Raw genomic sequence first — 27,731 nt, 5'->3', positions numbered from 1 at the left:
GGAGGCTCACAGGGCAAATGGAAGGAAGACTGTGAGAAGGAGATGGACGTTTTCTGGTGGCACAGAACTACAATGAACAAAATCGGACGGAGGTGCCCTGTCTTAGGACTTATTGGGCCTATTTCAACTTTAACAGTATGAACCTAAAGGCACAGTTCTTCTGCTGAGAAAAAAAGGTAGTTAGAATCTGCCTATGTTGGGTCCATTGAGCTTGCTGAAGAAAGAAATAAGGAAAATAAAGGACTCTATAATATTTCCATCTCAGCGGTATTTCTTCAATGCATTCTCTTCTCTCAACAGACAAAAATTCCAATGGGAGGCTCAAGACATCTCGTGTAGAGCCTAGAGTTTCTGGTGTCCCTCCCATAGTTCCCTAAGTATGTTGGGTATTTTCCTTAAAGACCAAATGAGTTAATTGCACAATCAGTAACACGAGAGGTTTATATTTCTTGGCATGCTTGATGTGATATGCATGTTGGCAGAGTCCTACACGGCTTTGATTTGCAGCATAAATAATATAATCCTCTAGATCAAATTCCAGGTAATTTAGTTAAAAGGTCCTGAAGGACTGTTTCTTCCAAGTGTCTACCTCGTGGTAAATTGTGTAATTTGTATAATTATAAGTTGATTTGATGAGGATTGATTTCTTCATTAAGGGTGTAGTGTTACTAATATTAATGCTGATTACCATTTGTTGAGCATGCGGTCTATACTGTGTAGTGTGTATGTGTGTTTGTGTGTATGTGACACGTACTACATTACACATAAAATTTGTATGTATATCTTAATGTGGTTCTTGTGCCTCTTGTAAGATCTACAGCCTTGGTTCATCTTGTACTCACCACCTATGAAAAAAAAAAAAAACAGAAGTCCAGGTGGATCAAGTACCTCATGTGGCACCAAACAACCATCAAGTATGGGTTTCAGCTCTAACTAGGACCGTCTCATCTTAAATTCTATTTCTGCTCTCTCACCCTATCTCCTCCCCCAAAGCAGCCCAGATAGTGAGCACCAGGGCATAGCAGATTTTGAGACAGAGTTCCTCTGTGTACCCCTGGCTAACCTGGAATTCCTTCTGTAGATCTGGCTGGCATAGAATTTACAGGGAGCCACCTACCTCTTCTTCCTGAGTTCTGGGATGAAAGGCACGTGTCACTGCATTCTGCTGGAGCGTTAGTTTTATGTCAGCCTATGAGTATCGGTCTCGTTTGTTTTCCCGCTGCCTCCTCATGAGGTCGGTTATCTAACTGTTGTCATAGAAACCATAGCTCTAAGGATTCCGCAGATCTCCATTCCTGCCCCTGACTGCTATTCTTGCTGTTCTAAGATGTCCCCTGGAGAGCCCTGGGAAGGTAAGGGCGCTCTCTCTGTGTCTCTGCGTGGCAGCCTACAGTTAAGTCTGAAATGGAGAGATCAGAAGGCCAAGAGAGTCAAGAAAGAGGTCTCCCCAGGCTCCAAGACCTCCCAGCTGCCACCCTAGGCTACTGCTGACTGTTTTAGTCCTCTTCTTAGAGGACCTTATTCCTTGATTGTCGTGCTGCCCTTCTCGGGCTTCTGGATGTTGCTACTCTCCTGCCTCATCTCAGTATCCATTTCCAAACAGTTTTAGATGAGTACCCTAAGTGTAAAGTTTCATATGATGTCTTCAGACATTCATGTCGTGATACTTCATTCTCATTTTCTCCCACGCCGCCATTGTGCCCCTCTGCCCATCTCCTGTGAGTTCCCCTCCTTCTTGTGATAACTCTCCCTTGCTGCTGTCTTACCAGTGTATCATATCCCGAGATTTTCCTTAGTAATACCACCCTTCCCCAAATCCTCTTCCCCAGCGTCTCCTGAGTCCTTCTGTGTTAGTGCTCCCGAGAGGGCTCCCCCCACCCCGTTCCCTGCTCCTGTCCCCAGCCCAGCCTGACCCTTATCTGCTCCCTGTCTGGTTCTGCTCCTGTCCTGTTTCTCTGCAGTGATTTCCCCAAGGTCACTGTGGATCTTGCTGCAGATCAGACTGATGAAGGATAGGGACCTGGTTAGGAACTCCTGGCTGAGACCCTGGTTCTCTCACCGTGCGGTTTCTGCCTGGTTTCATAGTGTCCTCTCTTGCTTCTCTCCCTTCAATCATTATTTATTTGTTTATTAATAGATCCTAAGGATGGTACACTCTCATCCGTTACTCAGGTCTTAAACTCTTGCATGCCTGGCTGTTCTGGTCTCTCCAGTGCTCAGGAGCACCGTCTTCATAGTTTCAGCAAGGATATTAATCCCCATCACCTGACACACATGTGCATATGTGCCCAAAGACCCCCCTTTGCACTGAGCATAGGGTATTGATGACTCAGATGACATCCAGAGACATTCCATACTTTCCTCAAAATGCTGTATTCTTCCTGGTTTAAAAACTGTTGTAATTGATAGTCAAAATTATTACGATTTCATATGGCTCCCCTTTTATTTGTACATGACATGATGGCTCTGAAAAACTGTCCGTGCATGTGTCCACATAGTCAACTGCTCGGTGCCTTGATTGCATGAATGGCTGTCTCTCTGCCCACCCAGTGTCCTCCTCATAACCTTCATGTCCAGTCATCTCCCAGTCCTGGGGATGTACCTCCATCACTTGTTGAAACCTGCCTCCTTTCTATCCCCATGGTGCCTGTTGATTCAGATCGTCCTGACTCACCTAGCTCATGTGACAGCCTCTCCTGGTTGCCTTCACGCTGTAATTCGCAGAGCAGCCAGCGTTACTCCTGTGAGGTCAATGTCAGTTTCCAGTTATAAGCACTTTGGTGACTGCATTATCTTCAGAGCACATACCAAGGTCCTTCTAAGTGTAGCCTGCCCACCCCCCATTGCCTCCTTTCCCATGACAGAACCCAAGCTGGAGAGCTTCTGAATGTAGACAATGTGTAGTCCCCCGACGGTGTGTGCTCTCTTCTGACTCCATGCCACTCTTCACACTGTTTCCTCCACCCGAAGAGTTTCTGCTCCCAGCTCAGCTTAGTCGTGGTTCTGGTGTCAGCATAAATACAAGTGCTTTCAGAGTGCCTGGTGCCATGAGGGTGATGTGCCTCTCGGTCGCACACCTTGTATCTTCTCTCAGCTCCCTGTCGCTGCCCTACCGTGCTTGCCTGTTTACGGCGAGAGCCTTGGGGCCGGGGCCATGCTACACCCATACCCTAGCTCCTGTGCTATATGCCTGAAACATGGTAAGGTGCTCATGAAGGTTTGCAGCTGAAGTTGGGGCCAGAGAAGACCTTTATGCTAACTTCGGCTTTCCTGTTTGGAGAATTCAATTGAACTTCTTTGTTTTATCGCAAATGTATGACAAGTTCCCAAACCATAGATACAAAAGAAAGATATGAATCCATTATTGAAATGTACACAGAACTCTAACAACTAAACAGCAAGAAAACAAATAACCTGGTCTTAAAAATGGGCAAAACATTGGATAGCTGTTTCCCAATAGAATGCATACAAATGAGTAATAGGTATGTGATAAAGTGGTCACTACTGAACAGAGAAATGCAAATTAAATCCACAGTGATATATTATTTCATGACTGTTAGAATCGCTGCTATCAAAAGGGCTAAATACCTGACCAGCCCTAGAAACACACAAGTAACATTATACAGAGTATGCAGAATGTCTTTATGAATGTGTGCAACAATACTGTTTCAAATATATCATACATTATTATATTGTTACATATACATATGCAAACATATATAATGTATACATGTAACACTTAGTGTATGTATCACACATATACTATGATGTTGTTACTTCTATATATAGTGTTGTTACATCTCTCTATATAAAATATAATATATATGTAATATATAGATGTAACAACACTTAATGAAAATAGAGGCCATGAATTGGGAAGAGGTCAAGGAGGAGTATACAGGAGGGTTTAGAAGGAGGAAAGGGAATGGGAAAATGATGTAATTATATTATAATCTCAAAAAAAAGCTCAATTTAGAAATGTCTAGAGATTCATGTTAGCAAGGAAGCAGAGAAAAGGAACTCCTCTACACTGTTCACTGGAACATAAATTAGCACAACTTCTATAGACGTGGGACAGAGAGGCTCACATAAATTTAAAATAAAACTGTCTTATGATCCAGCAATCCTGCAATTGTACATACACCAAAGGCCATGAAACTGGCATGCTGAAGAAACGTGAACATTTCCATGTTAATGGTGGTCTGGATGTGGAATCTACCTAAGTGTCTACCATTGGATGGGAGGATAGAGTGCATGGTGTTTGGACGCAATCAGTATGCTAAAGCCTTTGGAAGAAGAACAAGCCTGTGTTTTTGACAGCCTGTATGGACCTAGAATTCCTATTTCCTTCTTCAGCAGTGCTTGCTAGATGAACCATCTTAGGATGGCTATGCTGTGCTGTGCTGGCAAGCCTGGCACCGGAGGACTGAGGCTGCATATTCTCACTTGTATGTGAAATCTGAAAAAGTTGAACTTGGAGAAACAGGATAGGGAATGGTGACTGCCAGGCCCTTGCTGGGAAGATGGGGGGAAGGTGTTCATCTGAAGTACAGAGTTGTATTTAGATGGACGTTCAGGCCATCTATCTACTCTACAGAACGGCGACTATGGTGATACATGGTGCATTTGAAAATTTTGCCAGGCATGGTGGTGCACATCTGTAATCCCAGCATTCAAAAGGCTGAGGTAGGAAGATTGTGAGTTTAAGGGTAACCTGAGCTACGCAGTGAGACCTTGTCTCAACAGTGACTGAAAAATGATGGAAAAATGAACAGAAGAAATTTGCTTGGAGAATGGCTCTTTAATGTTCTCCTTATAAGAAATGAGAAGCATGTGAAGTAAATGGGTATCTTTTATTATTTATTTATGTTTAATTTTAGATTTTCGAGACAGGCTTTTTCTGTAGCTTTAGAGTCTGTCCTGGAGCTAGCTCTTGTAGACCAGGCTGACCTTGAACTCTCAGAGATCCTCCTGCCTCTGCCTCCCAAGTGCAGGGATTAAAGGTGTGTACCACCACCGCCTGGTGTAAATGATTATCTTAATTAGCTCAATTTAATCATCTTATAATACATACATTATATCAAGTTATCACCCCATAAACTGTAATATGTATATGACAAAATAACTTTTGTTCTTAGCCTTACATGGCACCAATGCCCAAGCACCCAGGTCTTCCTTCCATGATCCCAGGTTTAATAGATCTGCTTCATTTATTGTGGCATCAAAAAAATCTGTCTTGCAAAGGAAGCTATCAGTCTCTCTCTGTCTTCCAGAATGATTTCTGGAATGAACCAGCTGCAGGAATGCTGAACCTTCTGGACAGCCAGGACCATCCATGCCTCATGCAGCCCTAGTTCCCCAGCTGTTCCTCACAGCTGGGCATAAGCAGTGCCCACTGTGTGCTAGACTCAGCTTTCTCTGCCTTGCATATAGCAACTTTTACAAGAACACAGTAAGGCCATTACCAGGGACTAAATAGGCACAGAGAGACGACAGAATTAATGTAAGTTTATAACAAGTATTACAAGATAGAGCTTGGATTTAGTTTGCAGTGGTCTGATTTCAGAGACATCCACCTCCAGATGACAGCAAAGGATGAGGCTAAGGCTTCTAACTCAGAACCTGAACGTTAGGGGTAACACGGTAACCAGCTCACAGTGTAGCCACAGCTGTTCAGGAATGGTGCATCCAGGGTGTCTAGATATTGAACATCCAGAAAGAATGCTGCTGTCAAATGTTTCAGATGCTACAAGTCAGAAACCATATTTCAAGTCAGTGTGCCCAGCAGGGGTGCTCAGTATTCACTCGGAGGACATGTCTTGCGTTACTGGGACAGAGTAGGGAAGACTGAAGGTCTATTGCTTGCTGTCAACTGCTTTGTCTGCTCTGGGTTATTCGTGAAGACACTAAGAGGAACCATCATGCCTAATGCATGGTAACTCAGACTTGTCAAGGAATCAGGTTCTCCTGTCCCCTTAGCCAATGTCTTCCTGTCCCCTAGTCACCTAAGGGCTTGTTGTAAAACAAGCATCTCACACAATCTTGAGTGTCCTTGTGGCCATCAGCTCTGGAAGTACGAATTCTTAGTGACCTCTGACTTGGCAGCCACCTTGGCCCTGCTACTCCAGGCTTCCTTCCCTCCCCGTAACTTGTATCAGTTAAATTGATTGGTGCCATGCTTCTTTTCTGAGTGGTTGCTTTTGAAGGCACCTTAACTGAATGAGGGGCTGGGAAGACAGATTTGTCTGTCAGGGAGTTCTTCAGCAACCCAGGGTGTAGTCTGGCTCTGTATTCCAGGTCAGAAAGCTGGCCACCTTAGCCCTTCCCTATGCTGTTCTTCCCTGGCCTCCAGCTCCATAGCCAAGAAGCTTGGGTGTATGACTTCGCTTGTAGCACTCACCCCTAGCTACCACTCCTACACTCAATCCCAGAGAACTACATGCTTGACTGCCAACTATTTGCTGATCAGGGAGTTACCTTTATCCCCAGGGGAGATGCCCTAGTGACTCAAATCATTTTTAGGAACAGAAGGAGAATGGGAAGAGGTGATATGTTCTTGTTGTCATTTTGACACTGGCAAGGGACCCCACAGGTCCAGGGGTGGGTTTCCTGGTTCCTGGGAAAGTGTGGTGATGCTATCTGAAGGTGCAGAGGCACAGATGTCTCTAGCAGACCATTCTAGGGTAGCATTTTTTTCTAACTGCTGTATTTCCTGAGCCTGGCAGAGCAGAGATTTGGGGCTGGTATGTTTGAGTGCACCAATCCCCCTTGTCCTTTATCCTGCTTCTGACTTACAGCTAAATCCAGTCTCCAGCTACTGGGCATTCTAGGTGATAGCATGGCTGTGGTTTCATCCTCCCAAAGGACAAAAAGAAAGGGAGGGGAGGGACTGAGGAGTCAGAGCAGTGACTGATACAGGAACTGGGTTTGAGAGGCTTCCTGTTGGCAGCATTGTTGATCTGGACACTGTGGTACCCTCATCATTGTTGTGGCGTCTGAATCTAGACTAGATTGTTCTACCATCTTCACATTTGTTTTCTATCTTGAGAAAACTGTGGACAAGAGCAAGATAATCTGTCTAAGGAGTTTCAAGGCATACTGGTTCCAGTTACACCCTCTAGTATTATTCACGGGGACCAATGGTCATTGGGAGGGGACCCATCGTGATTTATGTGTGGCAGATTGTGACATATTGATTATGTGAATTCTAGTAATTTCTAATTCCTAGAAGGATCATGCATCATTTCATTCAAGTCCAGCAGTGAGGGGTATAAGACAAAGCTTAAGGTTGCCAGCAAGATGATGATGCTCTTTGAAAACTGTGGTTTCTTTGTAGGATAGTATGTTTGACACAAAAGAAAAAGAGTCCTTGTGGCCAGCACATCAGTCCTCCTGGGCTTTGCCATTAGCAAAGGGGTGAAGGGGATGTCATGTTTTAATGGAATAGTGGCCGCCAGTGTCATTCACTCCCACTGCCCACCTTCCCTTTAAGTAGAATTTCTGCTCAGTTTAGGTTGCATGGCAAACTGGTTCCAGTGGGAGGGGTTGGGGTGGAGCTGGATTGGCGAGGCCAATAGGATAGTGTACGAAAGGGCTTTGGTAGTGTTTTTGGCTCTCTCTCATGACTCACAGTGCCAGCCACTTGCCATGGGCCCTGCTGGGGGCTGGCTCTGGATTCTACTGAATCAACACTGACTAAAGATACAGTGGTTTTCATTTCCTGTGACTCACTGGCCAAGATAGACTGCGGGGGCCCCGGTCTGCGAGCTCAGGTACTTCAGCTTTGTTCAAGGACACAGCCTGAGAGGAAAGCCAGTGTCAGCAGACCCCACTTTTCTTCCAGAAGGCATGTTGGGGTTACATTTGGGAAAACAGGGGCTCACACATTTTATAGGCAGGTGATTCGAACTCCTAAGTTGAACCAGGGTTTCTGAAGCAGATGCTGAGGTTGGGCCCAGGAAGGGAGCAGGAACAAGGCCCTCCACACATCTAGAGAAACATTCCTGGGCTCGTGGGTTTGCTTCAGCCAAAACCTCGAATGAGCCACTTCCGTGTGCGTTTGGCTGTGATGAGGCCTTTTATTGCATTTATAAACGTCCCCCGAGGCTATTACTCAAAAGGGTTCATCTAATAAATAGGACAACTAATAATTATTCTGTTTCAGATTGCTAGCTAGGTGTAACTTCTTTGAGGGGTCAAAAGTGTTATGCTTGCTCAACATTGCTGCAGCATTCTGACTCCTGTGGTTACAGAGCTGGAGTTCAGGTAGGGTCAGGAAACTGAGGGAGGCACATCCGCATGACGCCTTTCATATGGGGGCTCCCTTCTGAAAGCAGCAATAGATAAGGCTGTTTAATCATGTGTGAGGTGCCATAGAGTCCAGCTAGTTCATGCTCAGGTCCTCTTTCCTTACTTTCAGGGTTCTGGGCTTTTGGTCTGCATCTGGACATGGGAAGGATCCCTGGAGCCATTTTGTTTGCTTGTTTTAAAGAAACCTGTCTTCAGAAACAGTGCATCTTCCCGTTTGGACTGTCTGTTCTGCTCCTGTGTCTATCTTTTCTCAGCCCACACACCACTGAAGAAGAGTGTGTGTCCCATCTGTGCTTCTTACCCATGTACTGAGGAGTAACAGGCACTGGTGATACGTGCAGCTTTGCCCAAGTTAGGGCTGTGAGGAGCCATGTCTAACTTAAGAGGTATGGGAGAGTTTGTTCTAATTTCCTGAGTACCCACTAAAAAGATCCAGTTAACTGAGTTCCACAAAAGAGGGGTTATCTCCTTTAACTGTTTTTAAGGAACGTGCCTGGTTTAGGCACCATGCAAGTATTATCATTTCCAGAAGTCAGCGCGATTGAGGCATAATTTGCACCCTCACTTACGTTACTTAAGTGATTTCAGTGTTGGCAGGATGTGTAGTAACAGGACAACCATTGCAGTCAACATGGAGCGCAGCTCTACCACCTGAGAGTTCCCTCGTCCTAGCTCCTGGCAGTTGTGGATCTGATTTGGTCCTTTTCAGGGTATCAAGGATGTGGAGTGTACAGATGTCACCTTTCAGTGCCCTGGAGACCTTTCTGTGTTACCGAGCACTCGGAACAGAATTCTTAGCTGTCTGGTGCTCTGTGGACCATTGAGCTCCACTTTGGCTTCATACTCCTGCTGACTTCTGGGACTTGTAGTCTTCCAGCTGGGCACTGAAATGTCTGTAGAGACCCCTGGGATGAGGATGTTTCCTAAGAGGATGAAAGCCCCCAAAGCATCCTGGTTTCCTGACTGTGCCCGGTGATGACAGAGGAGCAGATTGAGATACCACTCATGTTTGACCTTTGAGTCCTGCTGGTCATTGACTGGCATCCTGTGGGCAGGGGGCAGCGTTCAGCTCTGGAGGTAGCTGTCTGATATCTACTCCAGGAAAGGCAAACCAGGATTCTGGGTCCAGAAGATGCCAAAGGGAAATGCGGGCTCCCCCAGAAAAATAGCAGTACCCCCCCCCCAGAGCAGTTCACTCTTCAGGTACAATTGTGTAACTTTGGATATATTTTCCTAAGTCTAAATATGGGTTATTAGCTGAGCTGGTCTTAGGGCATTTATCAAGTTCCCAGATTTATCTTTCTTAAAGTTTCTCACAATTAATGACTAGTACATTTTTAAGTTGCATCTATATAGACATGTGGACATACGTATTTCCATGTCCTGAGGCTTCTGAGTGCTACCTGTAGTCTTAAGGTGTGCCATTTCTTTAGTCCTGAGAATTGCCTCTTGAACAAAGGAAGGACCAACTTGATCTCTCAACTCAGTGTCTGAGTCCTAAATGCCTTGCTTATGATGAAGTCTGTTGGAAACAGCCCAAAAGTCTCTTAGCTTCTGCCTCTTGCCCCCTGAAAGTAGCATGCCAGTGTTTTATGCCTGTCTCCCCAAATTGAGACTTCAGTGAGAAGTTAGGATCTTCAGGAATGCATTGGGAGGAAATATTACTGTAAATACACATTGTACCAAGTCTGAATGACAAGATGGAAATGTTCTTTATGTTAACGGTCACTATAGATTCCGTAGTATCTGGGAGAACTCTAACCATGCCTTGCAATGCTGCCATACTCTGAAACGCTGCTGCACTGAAGTATGCACTTGACTTCAGTCGACTGAGTGGAGGGAAAAGAAATACTTGCCTATCATCTTTGACACTGCATGGGGGTTTTCACGGAGACCAATGGTGAGAAGCGTGGAGAAGTGTGTAAGACATGACTCTCCCAGCTGTGGTTCCACTGAAGGCCACAAGGGATGATTGCTTCCCTAGGGTGACCCAGCTGAAGTTCAGATGGAGCCTCCTTAGCATTTTTGTTTTGATCTCTTTCTTGAGTGGATTTTGCGTGGTGTGTGTGTGTGTGTGTGTGTATGAGAGAGAGAGAGAGAGAGAGAGAGAGAGAGAGAAAGAGAGAGAGAGAGACTTGAGCATTAATAGATTGCAAAATCTTCCCACCTTTCCCCCAATAATTAGAAACTGGCTATCAGAAGTAACAAATGCGTGTGAGGGACTCTGAATCTGCACATTAGCCAGAGCACAGGATAGGAGTGAAAGGTCTCAGTTGCAGTACGCTCTCAGAGTGAAAGTTCCTGAGCCACAGAGAGGTCTAGGAGAGGCAAGGGAAGCGTGGTCCATGTGGATGCTTATGTTTCACTGTAGGTCCCCTGAAGCAAAGGCTGATGCAGTTCTTTTTCCAGTCTGTGCAGGAGTTGACCAATGACAGGAATGACATTTGCTTCTAATCACTCGCCCATCTTAATAATGCTGAAAAGATACGGGGGCCAAGAGCTGTGTAGTCCCCAGAGCTTCGTGACCCGGAATCTTTGCCAAGTTGAAAGAGATCTCAAATCTGGGGCGAGTTACAGTTCTATGGTTTTGATCATGGCCTTCTTGGAAGATACTTATTAGGGCCATTTGTTGACAACATTAAGAATTAACAAATTATGTTGTTAAAGCATAACAAAAGTTTAATGGTCTCATTAGGGGACCTATAAAGTCTGTTACTTAAGAGAGGAATATTGTGGTGTTGGAAAGCACGAAATATTTACAGAAAGACTCTTTAGAGTCTAATTTCTAGAACCGAAGCAAAGCTCAGCTTTTGTGGTCAAAAGAATTACAATAAAATAGTAACAGAGAGAAGCAAAATCCTTTTACATTGGGTGACGGTGGACATCCCCTCCCCGTACTGTGAGTGTAAATATATTGAGTTAACTATTTTTAAAGTTAAAAATTGGACATAAAGGAGAGACATTTTACTTTCTTTTTAATGTACAACAGAGTTTGTTTTTTGTTTGCTTTTGGCTTGATATCTTGTATGGGATGACTGTGGGGAAGGTGTACCTACTCTCCTGCTTGTCCCAAGAGAGGAGGGACTTCTGGGTCACAGGCAGGTCCTTGTTGCAGTCTGAGGAATGTGCCCATGGGACTCAATAGAAGGGAGTAGAAATCAGTGTTGGCTCAAGCATGCACGGTGGAGTGAAGGGCTGGTCTAAGATGCCAGGGGCCACCTTGTGGGGGATAAAAGGGCAGGATGAGGGAAGGAGCAGAGAGTAAGTTTCTGGCGATGAGAGAACCACTTGCCAGTTGGGAAATTCGTTCATCGTTGTTGCAAAAGTGAACTGAGGCAATTTCATGTCGTTCAGCTGAATTCAGATCAAAGTGTGTTTGGGTCTGAAATCTCTGGAGAATTGTTGAAAGAATTCTAATTCAGGATTTGATCTCCAGGTCTGTCATTCAGAGTGGAATACTTAGATAGCTAGCCCACAGGTTGCTGTTTTTCTATAAATAAAGGAGTGTTTTTTTTCTTAGATTCAAAAATGAGTTTATTCAACAGTCTGTGGATTTGTTTTGTATGTTGAGTGTCAATAGACATGCCCAGAGGCAGAAAAATGTAATTTGTGAAGCTTCAAAGTGGGTGAGAGTGGACACAGTAAGCTTTTCTTGTTGATGCTCACAGGCCAGCAAAGCTAACCCTAGAGAGCTTTGTGGAGCTTCTAGCAGAATCTTTATTTGCTGGTGGGGTGCTTGGTTTTTGTTGGGGGGGATTGTATGAGAGTGTGTATGTGGGTGTCCGGATCTGACTCAGTTCTAGAAGAATCGTGTGCTCTTTATCCAGAAGCTGGGGGTTTTGGAGTGAACCATCCCACAATAGTGGAACCCGCCTCCCCAGCTCATTTAGGCCGCAGAAGCTCCCAAACACTGGACACTCTCGGCTAGCACTGGTCAAGCTCATCACCTTCTGACTGACCAGAACAGCATTGTGCAAGGGATCTGAAGACGGAATCGGCTGACTGGAAGGAGATGTCATTTTCCAGAGACTTCCGTACCTCTACAGGCTTGGTCCCTGGCTGCCAGCCGAGGTAGGAAGACTGAGTGGACTTGGGTCCTTCCTCTCCACCACGACTCAGTCCTTCACCTGCCTGGAATTTTCTAGGTGGTTGGGAGTTGAGCTGTCTGGTTTGACAGGAACTAGGACAGTTCTTTGAAAACCCATTTGAGCCTTTACCAGCAGCCCTACATCTCAACATGCTTGGCAGCCTTCAAAAGACATTTCCTCAACCAAACCTGATACCCACCCGTTTTAGTCCTGCTCTGTCTGCTCAGGGTCAGCTCTGGTGGGTCAGCATTGGTGTCCTACTAGCTGGTGTTCGTATGCATGGCAGTGGCCCAGCAGCAGGCAGGACTCAGGGCAACAGGAGTGGCGGTGGTGGAGGGTGATTGCGGGAGGGGGCAGAGAGAGGACTGGAGGCTACTGTGCGCTATGTCCTTGGTCCTGCTTCTGAAACTCCAAGCCCTGTGATCTCCTCCTCCATGCTGGTGGTGAGGGTTTGAAGCTGCTGAGCTTGAAGCTGATCCTACCAGCAAAGTGACCAAGCTTCAGCTCAGAAGATCTGTCTCTCTGTCTTGCAAAACTGTAGTGTGGCCTGAAATGAAAGTGTTTGCACAGTGCCCCACCCTATCCCTGCAGGGTAGCTGTTCTGTTGGCCCTGGCAGCCCAGCACCCCAAAAAGCACATTCCAGGGCCTTCTCCTTTGAGTTGTGGCAGGGGATATGGATCTGACCATGAAAAGCCCAACCTAGACAAGAAACACTCAGGACTCTGACAATTCCTTTGAAAACCCTTCAGTCCCTAGGGACAAAGGCTTAGGAGGGACCACAGTGTGTTGACTCATGGCGTATTCAAAGGGATTGTTTTCTTTTGAGGGTAGGAGAAACAGTTGTGATTTTAAAAAAAATATCACCTTTCCCTGTCTCTTTGAAATTGTTCTTTGTGTTCTTTGACATAAACGGCAATTTTACTAAGTGGCAAAAGACATACCATCTAAAGAAAAAAAGAGTTTAAGTATCAATGGGGACAGGATCATCAAATCAGCTTTTGTAACATAGTAGCACACTGTGCAGGTAGGGTGCCTAACTGGAGAGAAGGTGGGTAGAAGTCAGGTGACTGCAAACTAACCCCCCCTTCCCCCGCTCTCAAACTCATGGAGGACCATCTGGGCGCAGTGCTGAACATGATTGCTGGGAATGGAACCTGACCTCCCTTTCCTCATGTGTTAAATCTGCTCCAGTTTTATTCTCCCATCTAATTATCAGCTTTGCTGGTGCAAGTGTCTACCTTTTGTAACAACCAACCCTGTTAGTATCACTGCTGTGATTACCAAGTAGCTAGAGCCCTGATCAGTGAAGACTTGATCAGGGAAGGCTTGTTCCTCAGGTAGACTTAGGCATGATCTTTCTTCTATGCCTGTGCCAGGAGGAGCACCCTCCAACAGGTTCATTGCTTTCTTCACCTTGAAATGTTTGGATTCTAGGTCATCTTACTATCAGGGATAAGACAGGCCTTATTTACCCCAGAATGGAAGGGATGGCAAGGAGGCCCACGTTTCTTTCTGGATTTCTCACCGCTTGCACGGTTCTTTGGAATTCCAGAATGCGCAAACTGTTAGGGACCTGTTGCTTTTGAACTTACCAAGAAATCAATGTCCACACCCAAGTGTTCACACCCAGGCAAATGTTTTAGTTCACTAAGAGGTACTTTTGTTTTGATAAAAAACACTGACATTCAAGTTGCCCTGAAAATTGCCTGAAGACAATTTTAGTGTGTTGAATTAATTTTATGCCAAGATCCAGTTTCAGGCTTCAGTCAACTGACTTGAAAATGCTCACCTGACTATAAGCTCTTTGCATAGTTCAGCAGGCCTGCTTAAAGGGTCTTAGGGGAGCAAGACAGGCAGATCTATATCTTGTGCTAAGGGGAGCAAGACAGGCTAACTCCTGCGTGTCTTTGATCTAGGGAACCTTACTGATGGAAGGCCAATCCTGGATATTGTAAGACAATATCTGAAAGCAAAACCACAAATATTTTGATCCCAGTATGAAGTTTTCTGAGACTCAACTCTGAACCCATTTTTTGAGGGGGGGGGCTTGTCATAAAAATCTCTACCCCAATCTATCACCACAAAGTGTTTTGTAGATCAATTGTAAATTTTATTAAAAAAACAATCAGTATGCCTGGGCTTCATAAAATTTATACATGAATATATATACAGACACAAATAATATTAAAATAAAAATCACACTTGGTTTCACGTGGTGGTGGCCCTGGCACCCCACAAGCATAATGTTAACTTCTCCTTTAAAGAAATTGCTTGGCCCAAGGAGACCACAGTTAGGTAACCACTAATAAAGCTGTAGCCGTTGCCTGCAACATTTCAATTCAGGTTCCAAAAATATATAAATAATTTAATTACAAAACCCAACAACATTTCCCCCTTTTTTGGCACAGTGAAGCATTGGTTGGTAGCAGAGAAAAATGTCCGAAGACTGACAGCTCTCTCACATTCAGTCACGCCTGTGAATACCGCATACGCACACCCAACGGGCCCCAAAACCCCAAACAGTAGTCATATCATTTATCCCATGGAGTGGTTCCCTGATGTACTTTTTTCTTTTTTGAGGGTGGGGAAGATAAATCAGTGAAAGGTGCAACAAAAATAGTAGGAGTAGGAGGGAGAGGAAAGCTTTTATATAGCAAAGGACAGACTTGGCCAAAAATAGAAAAAAGAAAGGCTTTGATCCTCCTTACAAAAGACAAAGGAAACTATTCCGGACTAAGTTAAAACACTTGGGTCAAAATGTTTAACTTTAAGGCACGTCTGAAGGAGATTTAAAAACAAAAAAAAAAACCCAAACAACTCTATTCCTCTGGAGAGTGGAAGGTGCACAGCCTTGGAGCCTGCATAGCAACCTCCTCAACAAATGGAGTCCCGGATCCCACCCCAGGCCCTCTGCTGAGCTCAGAGCTCACTTCAAGCTAGCAGCGTCTCCACCGGGTAGGACAGGTGCGGGCCGGGACCGCAGGCCGAAGCCGCCTGCAGGGTCGCGGGCAGCCGTAGGGGGCAGTACAGGTGCGCCGCACCGCCTGTCTCGGGACCTCGGAATGGCTTGGTTGCGGTGGCGGCGGGGGACAGGGGTGTCAGCAGCAGGGGTGCTGCGGGCTGCACCTCGGCTCCGCGCGACGCCAGCTGCGTGGGCTCGCCCGCGCCGTAAGCACAGAGCGGCAGCAGGGAGCCGCCCGGCGCCGAGGGAAGGAGCGCGGGGTAGGCACGCAGCGGCGGGCAGGGAGTCGCTCCCCAGGGCAGCTGCACCCCTAGAGCCGTGTCGCCGTCGCGGCGGCTGCGGAACGGCTTGCTGAGGATGCTGTCGATGGCGAAGGAGCTGGAGAACTTGCTCGCCGGGCTGGAGCGCTCCTCCTGGCGAGCAGGCGAGCGCGCGATCGGGGAGGACCGGGCGGCTGGCGCGGACTGAGGGGTCTCGGCGGGTCCGGGTGGGGCTTCCTCGGGTCGCAGCCCCGACGCGGGGACTGTCGTTCGCTGGCTGAGGCGCTTGCGGCGGCGGCGGAAGACCCCATCAGCGAAGGTGTATTCGCTGTTGGGGTTGAGCATCCAGTAGTTGTCCTTGCCCCAGGGCCGCGAGGGGTCGCGCAGCACCTTGACGAAGCAGTCGTTGAGAGAGAGGTTGTGGCGCACGGAGTTGCGCCAGCCAGTGTAGCTGCCCCGGAAAAAGGGGAACTTGCCCATGAGGTACTCGTTGATCTCGGCCAGCGTCAGGCGTCCGCCCGCGGAGTCGCGGATGGCCATGGCGATGAGTGCGATGTAGGAGTACGGGGGCTTGGGTCGCCGCGTGTAGGGCTTGCTGCGTGCGCCCTCGCCGCTGCCCACGCTGCCCGCGCACGGCCCTGTCGCGGAGGCCTGCGCTCTGTCCTCTGCCACCTCGGAATCGTCCTGGGAGCTGGGCCCGCCACCCGAGCTCCTCTCGCCGCCACCGCCCTCCAGATCCCCCGCACCGCCGTCCGCCGCTGGGCTGTTGGCCGCGCAGTCCCCGTCAGAGCCTAAGGAGTCGTCGCCAGCCGCAGACAGCGGAGATGGCGCGTCGCTGCTGCCGGCCCCCTCCAGGTCACTGCCCGTCTTGTCCCCGTGGGCGGCGCGCGGGGCGAACACCTCCAATTTCATGCCGGCGCTGGTGCTTCTCGTCTGGCGCTGTACCCCTTTCCTGCGAGGTCGTAGGAAGCGAGTGCTGCGCGGGGTGGCGATCTCGCGGGTCCGAGGGACTGCTCCTGCCTCTTTCTGGTAGGCAGTCCTCTTCCACTGGAATGTTAATTTTTGGAGGGGTTATGAGTGCTGGATAAATTGAGGGTAGGAGAAGCAGAAGTTGGTGCAGTACTGTCCTTACTCCGAGGTTTAGAGATTTTAGGCGGAAAGAAAGAGAGGGATGAGGGGCCACCCGGCGGAGCGGGTGCCAGAGCAACCTCGGGATTCCGTTCTGGGAGGAAGGAACCGGCGCATCTGCTACCCGTCCAGGCGTTCAGAAGGATTTCTTCGTTGAACGTCCAGATCTCAGGCAGGCGTCCTCCAGGCACCGACAGGCACCGAGCTGACGTCCGATGGCGTACCCGCTACTCTTGAGGATAAGATTTCTTTAGCCTCGAGAGCCCGTGGAACCCAATCTTCGAGGCCACCGCGTCCGAAGCCGCCGTGCCACCGCCGGCGTCCCGGGCAGCATGTCCGCACTGGCCGGCCGCAGCAGAATCTCGCCTCCACCTTCGGTCCGGCCCAATATAACCCTGCAGCGGCTCGGCGGGGGCGGGGCCTGGGCGCCCACGGTCAGGGGGTGGGGGAACAAGGTGGCCGCCGCTCCCCCGGGCGCTCACCAGGCCGAGGCCACGCGGCGGCGCGGCCACAGAGTATCTCCCGGCGCAGGTTGTTTGTTTTGGGTCTGGCCGGCCCCGCCCTCCTGGTCTCACCAATAGGGAGCGAGCGCGCGGCTGGGGTGTGCGCCTGTGCGGCCGCCCGGCCCGTCCCGCCGCGCAGGTGGGAGCTCCTGGCCCGCAGCGACCACCCTGGGGGTTTCTGCTCCTCGGGGATTCACTGAGAGATCATGCTACTCTACCCCGTAGAGCTGACACATTTTGGTACCCCCATGGAGGACACCTAAAACGGCCGGGCCGAGGGACTGGGACTTTACATAGGTCTGGCCGCCATCCTGAGCTGCGTGTGGCGTGCGTTTTTGGTAGCAAGAGCAGTCAAAACCCAAAAGGGGTGTTCTTAAGAAAGCAAACCCCTCTGGTGATGGCTGAATCGTTTAACTGCAGAAACCTCACTGAACAGCCTTTGCATTGCCCTCTTCTTGGAGCCTCGTGCCCTTCTTATGATTCTTTTCCATGACTAACTTTTCACCTGTAACAATGAAAAACCCTGGGCTTGAAATTATGAGCCCTTTTGGTTGATCTTGCCTCTTGCTCCTTAGCCAGCCTCCGACTTTCACTTTTATTTTGTCATACCTGGCTGGAGGCTCTGGGGAGAGAGAACGCCCCATTCTTCTGCGGGGGAAAGACTGCGTTGTGAGAAGGGTGCCAGGCTCTGCCTGCACTTGAGTTCTTTTACAGAGCCCTCACCCTTACAGTTTCTGGGGTTGGCAATCAACAAGAATCACAGGAGGGCGTGTGTTCTGTGGGGCCTCAGCCAAGAGCAAAGAATGTTTACCGCCATTTGTCTTCAACTATCCTCTAGGATTTGCCTTGGCTTCAGTGGCACCGGTGTCATACAGGAAAGGAGGCCCTTTCTATCCCTGAGACTCTCTGGACCTGCGCCAACTCGGTGTCAATACTCCAAAAGAAGGGGGCCTTGGGCCGGGAAGAGTGCACTTCTGACCCTATGCCTACTGCCAGCTTCCTCCTTCTTCCTGCTTTTGTTGCAAACAGCTTCGAGGCTGCGACTATGTGGGAGCGCATCTTTGAAGTTTTTTATTACTTTCCACCCTTTGTGTGGAAAACGTACACTAGCTTCTCTCATCTTCAGTCAAGAAGCTGTGAAGGCGTTCACAGTGCAGTGGGGATGACAGTCAGGGAGGAATCTGATATTTTGTGTTATGGATTACATTACTGTTTACTATCTGGTGTACAGCTAAAACTGTGTGTGTTGGGAGGAATGGTCCCTCCAGTCCCGGAAAGGAGCTACGTTGGAGGGTTTTGCCTTAGCTCTAGCCCGAGAATGAATGGTTCCAAGGTCCTGGCCAGGGAAATGAGTTGGGAAGAGGAATTAGCCCAACAAGGAGGCAAGGCATTGTTTTGGCCAGGGATAAAAGATGTTTTTAATGAAGGTTGTCCTTGTTTGAACTCTGGGGGTAGGCAGGGCAGGATAGGAGGATTCATGCCTGTTTCGTGGAGGAGATACATCTAGGAGGGTTGAGACTCAGACAGGCCACGAGGAGATTCCAGGTCTGGGATCACTGGTGGTTGCCAGGTAGGGTAGCCCACCTCACTCCCAGTTCCTAAACACTAATCTAGAAAGAAAAGAATTTAATCCCTAAAACAATGATTTGTTTAGTAGACTGGGATAGACTCCCATTGGAAACAATGATATCCTGTTTTATGTATCAGGATAGTGAAGAACCTTGTAGTATAAAGACCACAGAGCCATCTAACTGTTTTCTCTCTTCTCCTCTGTTTTAGACCGGTTGCATTCTACAAGACTCAACACCTAGAAACTGGGTTCACTTAGTCTCATAATTCTTCTGGTTCAGTGGGTCCCCAAGAGGTTTCCTGCTGATTGTACTTCCTGGACATGAAGCACGTGTAGCCCGGAATTATGGAAATGACTGGGTTTCTCTCCTTGTTAACCTTTGTCAGCAGCCATATTGAATCTAAAGGGAAAGTAAACTTAAAGCAGCCTTCAGTTGGAGACCTGGGACCCCAGGCAAATGTGCAATATAATTTGACTAAGAAGAGAGAAGCTTCAGGTATAAAGAAAGGGCTACAGCCAGGAGTCCCAGGGTAAAATGTTAAGTAGTTTCTGGGGCTCAGAGAGGGCCTGGATTGGGGACCAGGAGTTGGGTAGTCGAAAAGGGGCTCTGCAAAGACAGACAAAGCCTGGCCCTTTTGTTTCCCTGGATTTGGTGTAAACACTGAAGAAGGGCAGTGCTTGGGTGGCTCTCTGTTCTGGCCACGTCTTTCTAGTTTGGAGGGATAGTTTATCTTGTAGATGCTGAGGATTTTGAAAGCATTGGTACAGAAACCACTGTGGGCATGACAATAGTGGGTAAGGCCCAGGTAGCTTTACATATCCTTCCCCTACTTCTTTTCAAAAGCCTTCAAATAGTATCAAGCCCATTTGTTTGTCTTGTCTTGGTTGAGCAGCCTCCTTTTGGTCCTCTGGCTGGAGACATGCTTGAATCCAAGAATCCTGGTATCTGCCTAGGGTGATTGACCAGATGCCAACTCCAGTTTGTGCTTCATGTCCAGGGACTACAACCAGCAGGGAACTTCTTGGGGAGCCACTGAACCAGAATTACTGGGCTAACTGAACCCAGTTTCTAGGTGGCGGGTTTTGCAGAATGCAAGTGGAGAAGAGAGAAAACAACTAAAGAAAAATTGGGAAAAGATGAAAAATAGATTATCTAGGTCAAGACAGAGGCTAGAGATATTTGAGAAAGTGGCCTGATTCTGGAACCTAGAGACAGAGTCCTAATTACTGTAGCGTGGTGTGGGAAGGTATTATCCAGGAAACAAAGAAAGCCCTGGGCTTCTTTATTACAATAGGATCCCAGCTTTGACCCTGGGGACGTTGATCCAGCCTTCAATCCTGACCAGATCTCGGAAATTTTCATTGCTCAGATTTAGTCCAGTTTTGTTATTGTCTAATATTTTTTGAACTTTCAATTTGAAAAGCAGAATAGACATCTTTGGAGTATCTTTGCCATAAGTTAATGCTGGTCCTTAAAACTCTTAACTTTAGGGTTGCTATTTCCAGAGTAAGTTAAAAATCAGACCTTTCCTGATGCTTATCATGGGAAGAGGCCTGCATCTCCATGAAGATTAAGTGACTCTCACTTTTCAGAAGAGTGCTGGCATGTTGATGTTATAGACTGGGAGGATGGCTCGGGCAGTAAGATGCAAGTATAAGGACCTGAGTTCAGTTCCCCAAACCAACGTGAAAATAAAAGCCGGGTCTGGTGCAAACAATTTTCATTCCAGCACTGGGAGGGCAGAGACAGGTAGATCCCTAGGACTCACCAGGCAGCCTACTTGGTTAGCTCTAGGCCAGTGAGAAACCAGGTCTTAAAATGAACAAACAAAGCAGGTACCCAAGAAGTCGCCTTTAGCCTCCACACTCATTTGCATAGGCCCTTTCATACCCCCCCCCCCACACCTATGCACAAGCACACACATGAACATACACAGACACACAGAACAATAATATGAACACCAACATTATTACTAATAATATCCTCAGTCACCAGAGTTTACTCTTCTAGGTGCTTTTTGTGTCTTCAAGTTTAAGGAGATCATTTTGGAGGGAGAGACTGTTTTTGGAATCCCGGATGGTGGATTTTCTGGGGCTAACCCAGAAAAGTTGCCAGGTGTAAAGTAAAACCAGGAAAGGGGAAAGAAAGTTCCTGGGTGAACAAGCCATTTCCTTTGGCCATTTACTCCTAATCTACGGCCAGCACCCCGACCTCTATTCCGGAAAGAGAAAGTCAAAAGCCTCCCGCTTGGACACCTGGTGGGACTTGATAGTGGAGTTGTCCGGAGGGACAGAGTATATTTAGCAGATGATGTAAGAAAGGTTGTGATGGCCTGTTGGTGGAGGTGTAGGCAAGCCAACCCCGAAGCTGTGAACATGGGAGAGCTGTCCCTGTTACTCATCTGTCATGTGATGGCATGGGTAGGGGAGAGATGGTCCCCCCTCCCCACAGTCATCAACACCTGAGGCAGGTGGGAGAACTGGCTCTGAGGTCCTAAGAGTGGGAGAGTTGGCCCTGCCCCTCATCAGCTGCAGCACTCAAGAGTGGTCCCTACACCACTCCTGGACAGCACAGTAGAGCTGGCCCTGATAGGGTAGGTGCAGGGGAACCCACCCTGAGGATGTGAAAGCAGAACTGGCCCTGCCCCTTGCTCACAGCTTGCAAGGGGTGAACTAACCAGGGCAACACAGCAGAGCTCATCCTGATGGTCAGGACAAGGGAGAGCTGGTGGGCTGCCCAACCCTGCACCTACCCAGGCCCAGAACCAGGGATATGAGTTGACTCATCCCAACATCCACCACATCTGTCATCTGCTGGAGCACATGAAGGGACCAGTCCAGCAGACCTAATGCTGCAAGATCTCCATGACACAGGGCAACAACAGCGTAAACAAGAGGAGTCCCAGTGAGGGCCCAGCATTGAGAGTGTAGCAGACACTAGAGTCCTTGAATCAGACCAATGACTGTAAGGAACACTTGCAAGTAAAGTTACATAGATAAAAGGATTTACTGTGTGATCCACTGTGTCATACTACAGCTTCCATGAGGAGATTGATTTTTCTATATTTTTCTTTTACATTTTATTTTATTTAGGGTGGGGATTGCAAGGGTAGAGGGCAGATACAAAGGGATGGGGAAATGAATGGGATGAAGTGCATGATGTGAAAGACACAAAGAGTAAATAAAAAAGAAAGTTAAAAAAGAAGGAAAGGTTGTGGTGAAGTTGTGAAGAAAATTATATTTCTATCCATCTATCTATCTATCTATCTATCCATCTATCTATCTACCCATCTATCTATCTATCTGTCTATCTATCATCTATCCATGTACAACTATGAAGAATCCATTTATGTACTTGTTATAAAGAATTGGGAACATATTTAAAAGAGGGAGGGCAGAGAAGAAAAGCTTCATAAAATGCCATACAGTCATCATCTAGATCAGCATTTGTCTGTGAGCATCTTGACTGTGCCTTCCCCACCGCATTTCCTGTTTTTTTCTGCTTCGTTTTGTTTGTTTGTTTGTTTGTTTGTTTTTTCTCTCACAATGATGGGGATTGAATCCAGGGACTGCAAGTGCACTTTGAAACTAAACTATAACCTAAGTTTTTGTTTATTTATTTTGTTTTTTTTTTTTGTTTCTGAGACAGGGTTCTACTTTGTAATCCATGCTGGTATAAAGCCAGAGGAAGCAAGCCAGTAAGCAGCACCCCTCCATGGCCTGTGTATCAGTTCCTGCCTCCAGGATCCTGCTCTGCTTGAGTTCCATCCTGACTTCGTTCAGTGATAACCAGCGTTGTGGGAGCATAAGTCAAATAAACCCTTCCCTCCCCAACTTGCTTTGTGGTTATGGTGTCTCTTCATAGCAATAAAAACCCTAACTAAGTCAAGTTGGTACCAGCATAGTGGGGGTATTGCTGCCACAGACCTGACTGTGTTTTTTAGGAGGATTTTGGAACTTTGGGTTAGAAAAGTTCGTGAGTGTTGAGACCTCAAGGGGACGTTCTTGATGTGGGAGAATTGTCTGTATTCTGTCAATCATATTTTAATAAAATGCTGATTGGCCAGGCAGGCAGTATAGACGGAAAAACCAGACAGGAAGTAGTGGTGATGCAATGAGAACAGGAGAATTCTGGGAAGCAGGGAGGTTCCTCTGACATTCCTGTGCAGACCACTGAAGAGGCAACATGTAAGCTGTCACACTGAGAAAGGTACTGAGCCATTATGGCTAACATAGATAATGATAATGGATTAATATAAGTTACAAGGACTAATAAGAAGCCTGACCTAATGGGCCAATCAGCTTTATAATCTTATGGAGTCCTGTGTGTGATTTTTCTCTTTGGGCTTGCCGGCTGTGGGGTACTGGGTGGGACGGAAACCCCAACAAGCCAGCCCCCTCATGTTACAGGTTCTCTAGGAGCTTAGAAGATCAGAATGTTGAGAGCAGTACAGAAGACGGAGGCCTGGTTTGTGAAATTTGAGAGGGAATATTAAAGACTCTCTCAGGGCCATTCGTTGTGTTGATTTACGATTCTGTGATTCTGGTTAGCTGGGCCTGAAGAATCAGCTGGGGTTAACAAGACACCAGAACTGCCGACGCGAAACCTTTACGTCGCTGGGACAACTGATGCTGGTCGGCTGGAGCTAGGAAATTAAAGGTGATGAAGAGGAGGTCAGCATCACTGAGGAGAAACCTGGAAAGCGTTTCCTGAGAGCACAGAGAAGCTGCGTTCCAGAGGCAGTCCAGGCTGTACCTTGTGCTGCCAGTAGGACTCTGATATGTAAGGCTCACCCAGGAGTTCTGGTTTTAAAGGCTTGAAGGGGTCATGGAGAGCAGCTAAGGCTTGGCACTGTGAGGGGCCAGGAGAGGCCACTGGTGAAGGTTCAGCCTCAGTTGAAGGTCCAGGACTGAAGGGGTCATGCAAGGAAGTTGAGGTACCAGAAAGAACGACTCTGAAAGGCTGTTGGTAGAAGTGCAGCCCAGTTGCAGCAGAAGACCCCTGTATTTTGGAGATGCCAGCCCCGTAGGAGGACCACCAAGAACAGCAACACACTCCACTCCACTGTGGAGGAGAGCCTGCTGGAGCTGGGTAGACCAGCTGTGTGCTACAGAGGTCCGAGCCTGAGACGTGTCTTAAGCTCTTTGGAGGGTCCCAGAAGGTCATGAGTTTATCCCAGATAACTGGACATGGAGTTATTTATACTGTTGGAGTTTAGTTTCACCTGCTCAGATTGTGACTGTGCCCTGGTACTTCACTCTTGAATAGGTGTTTAATTTTGATTTTTAAAGGAGCCCACAGAGGAAAGACTTGAACTTTTAAAAGAGATGAAACATTTTAAAGAGACTGAAATTTTAATGTGTTTGAATTTGCAAAGATTGGGAATTTTAAAATTAGTTATGATTTTAACGTGAGATCTTGGGGTGAATAAGAAAAGAAGGATGGCAGCTTAACAGTGATGTGTTTGTATGTCCAGCTGACAAGAGGTCAGTTGTACTGGCTGGGTTTCTGTGTCAGCTTGACAGAAGTTGGAGTCATCAGAGAGGAATGAGCCTCAGTTGAGGAAATGCTTCTATGAGCTCCTGTAGGGCGTTTTCTCAATTAGTCATCAATGGGGAGGGCCCAGCCCATTGTGGGTGGTGCTAACCCCAGGCTGGTGGTCCTGAGTTCTAAAAGAAAGCAGGCTGAGCAAGCTAGGGGAAGCAAGTCAGTAAACAGCACCCCTCTGTGGCCTCTGTGTCAGCTCCTGCCTCCAGGTTCCTGCCCTGCTTGAGTTCCTGTCCTGACTTCCTTTCAATGATGAACAGCATTGTGGAAGGGTAAGCCAAAATAAACCCTTGCCTCCCCAACTTGCTTTATGGTCATGGGGTTTCACCGCAGCAACAGAAACCCTAAGGAAGATACTCAAAGTGTAAGCCTTAGTAAAGATAAAAACGCGGGGCCAGTGAGATGGCCCATGGGTGAAAGGGGAAGCCTGGCGACCTGAGATCCGCCCCTAGAATACGCAGCAGAGGGGAAGAACCGCAAAGCCGTCTTCTGACCTCCACCACTCTCTGTGGCAAGTGCACATACAACATACGCATGTGTGCACATGTGCACTCTCGCACGCATGCACACACACATTCATATATGCATCATCATGTGCTAGGAGGCCTTTAATATATTTGGTATAAATCCATTTCAACCTTCGTGGGTTCCTAGTGATATGATACTACAGGATCAGTTTACATTTACCGTGCCAAACCTGATATGTTCTATTTGTTTAAGGACTGTTTGCATTTATCTATTGTATTTATATGGTATGTATGTGTGTGTGCAGGCATATGTGCGTGCATGTACATATGGTATGTATGTGTGTGTGCATGCACATGTGGAAGCCAGAGATCTACCTTGGGTTTGATTCTTTAGCTGCCATCAACCTTGTGGGGTTTTTTGTTGTTGTTGTTGTTGTTGTTGTTGTTGTTGTTTTGGTTTTTTGAGACAGGGTCTCTCTGTAGCTTTGGAGCTTGTCCTGGAACTAGCTCTTGTAGACCAGGCTGGCCTTGAACTCACAAAGATCTGCCTGCCTCTGTCTCCCGAGTGCTGGGATTAAAGGCGTGTGCCACCACCGCCTGGCATGTTGTTTTTTAAAAGCAGGAGCCCTCATCTGGCTTAGAACTCACGCATTAGGATAGGTTGGCTGGCAAGTGAAGCCCGGGGGATCGAACTGTTTCTGCCTCCCCAGTGTTGAAATCATGTTTGCCTCTATGTCATTCTGGAGAATGAACTCAGAACCTGGTGGTTGTGGGGCAAACACTTTACAGACGGAGCTGTACTCAGCCTTGAGCCCTCTTACTAACAGTCAAAGTGTATTTAGGCTAAATATGGGCTCTACCCATGTTCACTGCTCCTGGGACAGTTAGTGCTTCTAGGGCTCTTCAGTGGGCAATGCTAGGGAGAAAGTTTTCTCCTTCGAGAGAAACAATACGTACATCGTATTTCTGGAGGTGTGAATAAGAATGGTCCCCATAGGCTCATGTCTCCAAATGCTTAGTCACCAGGGAGTAGAGCTATTTGAAAGCATTACAAAAATTAGGAGATGTGGCCTTGGTGGAATGGGGTGGCCTTCCTGGAGGAAGCATGTCACTGGGGATGGGCTTTGAGGTTTCAAAATCCCATGCTAAGTTCAGTTTTCTCTCCCTGCCTAGAGATCAGGATATAGCTCTCAGCTACTGCCCCAGCACCGCCTGTCTGCGTGCCGTCATGCTCCCCACCATGATGACAACGTATGCTAAAGCCTCTGAAACTGTAAGCAAGCCCCAGCTAAATGCCTCCTGTTGTAAGAACTGCCTTGGTCATGGTGTCTCTTCAAAGCCATAGAACAGTGACTAAGACGGTCTTTTTTCTTATTTAACTAAAGGTTTGTGGAGTAAATCTTTATTGATTTCATCTGTTTTTTCCATGTTGCCTGTCACGCCAGCATAACTGTCTGTTTACTTCATCACTCTTGTGCATAAAAATCTCAATTCTAAATATAATACTTAATTCTTTGAAAAATTTCATAGAACGTGTTTTTACTTATCTCAGTTTATCTATTATTATTTTGGGAAATCATCCCAATTAAATCAGTAACAGTGTGATAAATAAAAGCCGCCGTCAGAGTGCCAAGGCTTTCCTTTCTCGCTGTGTTTGGCCCTTAGGGCGTAGATTCCGTTGGCCACATAGTCAAATTGCCAAATCTGAAGTTATTTGAGATAATTAGCCTCTAGTGCTTAAGCTGCCCGCTTGATATTCAGTTAACACTGGTTGCTGCTTTACCTTTTTTTTTTCCATTCTCCCCAGCTTGTTTCATAATTATGTATTACTGACCTGGTTTTACAGTCAAAACTGTGAGAGGAGGCATAGTCACAGAATTCGTGTTCATCCTTGTTTCTCTACGCCGTCCTTCATCTGTCCACAGGAAGCGATTAGATGACAGATTTTACTTTTCATGGACTGTCACATAACATGTCACAGAACTAGTAGCTTAAAGGACATATTGTTATTTTCTCTTAGTTCTGAAAGCTGGAAGTCCAAGATCAAGTGTGAGCAGGGCTGGTTCCCCCCCCCCCTCCCCCCCCCCCTCCTTGCAGGCGGTGTCTTGTTCCTGGGTCATCCTCCCTGCGTGTCTGAATCCTTAACTCCTGTTATAAGTGCACCAGCCACACTGGATCAGAGTCCACTCTCACCCTAAAGACCCCCCTCATCTGTTTTTGAGACAAGGTCTTTCTGTGTAGCACTAGATAGTTTGGGCTGTGCAGACAAAGGTGGCCTTAGACTCATAGAGATCCGCATGCCCCTGCCTCCAGAGCACCGGCGTTAAAGGTGCTCACCATCACCCTTGGCCACAAGACCTCACTTAAGCATAACCACTTCTCTCATGAGTCTTGTCTAATGTGCTCTCATTCTTAGGCACCAGGGATTAGGCCACATCAACATATAAATGTGGTGATGGCAGAATTCACCCTCGGACACAGCCCGTTTAAAATATTTAGGAAATACAGCATAGTGGTATTTCCCTTGCTGTGCACAGTGTCAAATACTCATTATAGTTATAGCCCTCTGTGCTTCTCTTGGCAAAACACTCTGGATATTTCTCCACAGCAGTCAACTTAACCGGTCCTATTTGGAGGATAATGTTTTAACTCTCAGTTGGCTCATAATTTCCTGACTGTGTACATTGGCTTTTCATTCAGTCTTTTGACTGTAAAGAAGGCAGGAGAAATACATACTTGAGCCATAAAACAAAGAATTGTGTAAGGGCAAATGGCCTTCAACTCCTCCTTCCCTGTGCTAGCCTCTACTCCTGATCTTTTTTTATTAGGCCCACCTTTTTCCAAATAATACGGAAACTTCATTGAATTTGCTAACTACTACTGAGTCTGGGACT

At 47.1% G+C, this 27,731-nt stretch overlaps 1 protein-coding gene and 1 long non-coding RNA gene across 2 annotated transcripts in view; one reads left to right on the top strand and one right to left on the bottom strand.

Moving 5' to 3' along the window:
* The first annotated feature begins 1,295 nt into the window (after window positions 1–1,295).
* Window positions 1,296–27,731, top strand: part of LOC125396186 (uncharacterized) — a 46,696-nt gene continuing 20,260 nt past the window's right edge. The window contains exon 1 of the long non-coding RNA XR_007230741.3: window positions 1,296–1,352. This is a non-coding gene — a long non-coding RNA (uncharacterized LOC125396186). The remainder of the gene's footprint in view (window positions 1,353–27,731) is intronic.
* Foxq1 (forkhead box Q1) lies at window positions 14,488–17,242 on the bottom strand. Its single transcript, XM_085699334.2, has one exon. The coding sequence runs from the start codon at window positions 16,531–16,533 to the stop codon at window positions 15,331–15,333; it is 1,203 nt and encodes a 400-aa protein (XP_085555460.2). The 5' UTR covers window positions 16,534–17,242; the 3' UTR covers window positions 14,488–15,330.

Source organism: Myodes glareolus, chromosome 14 (assembly GCF_982192425.1).
Source record: "Myodes glareolus chromosome 14, mMyoGla1.1, whole genome shotgun sequence".
NCBI lineage: Eukaryota > Metazoa > Chordata > Mammalia > Rodentia > Cricetidae > Myodes > Myodes glareolus.
This window is presented reverse-complemented; position numbering and strand designations above follow the sequence as displayed.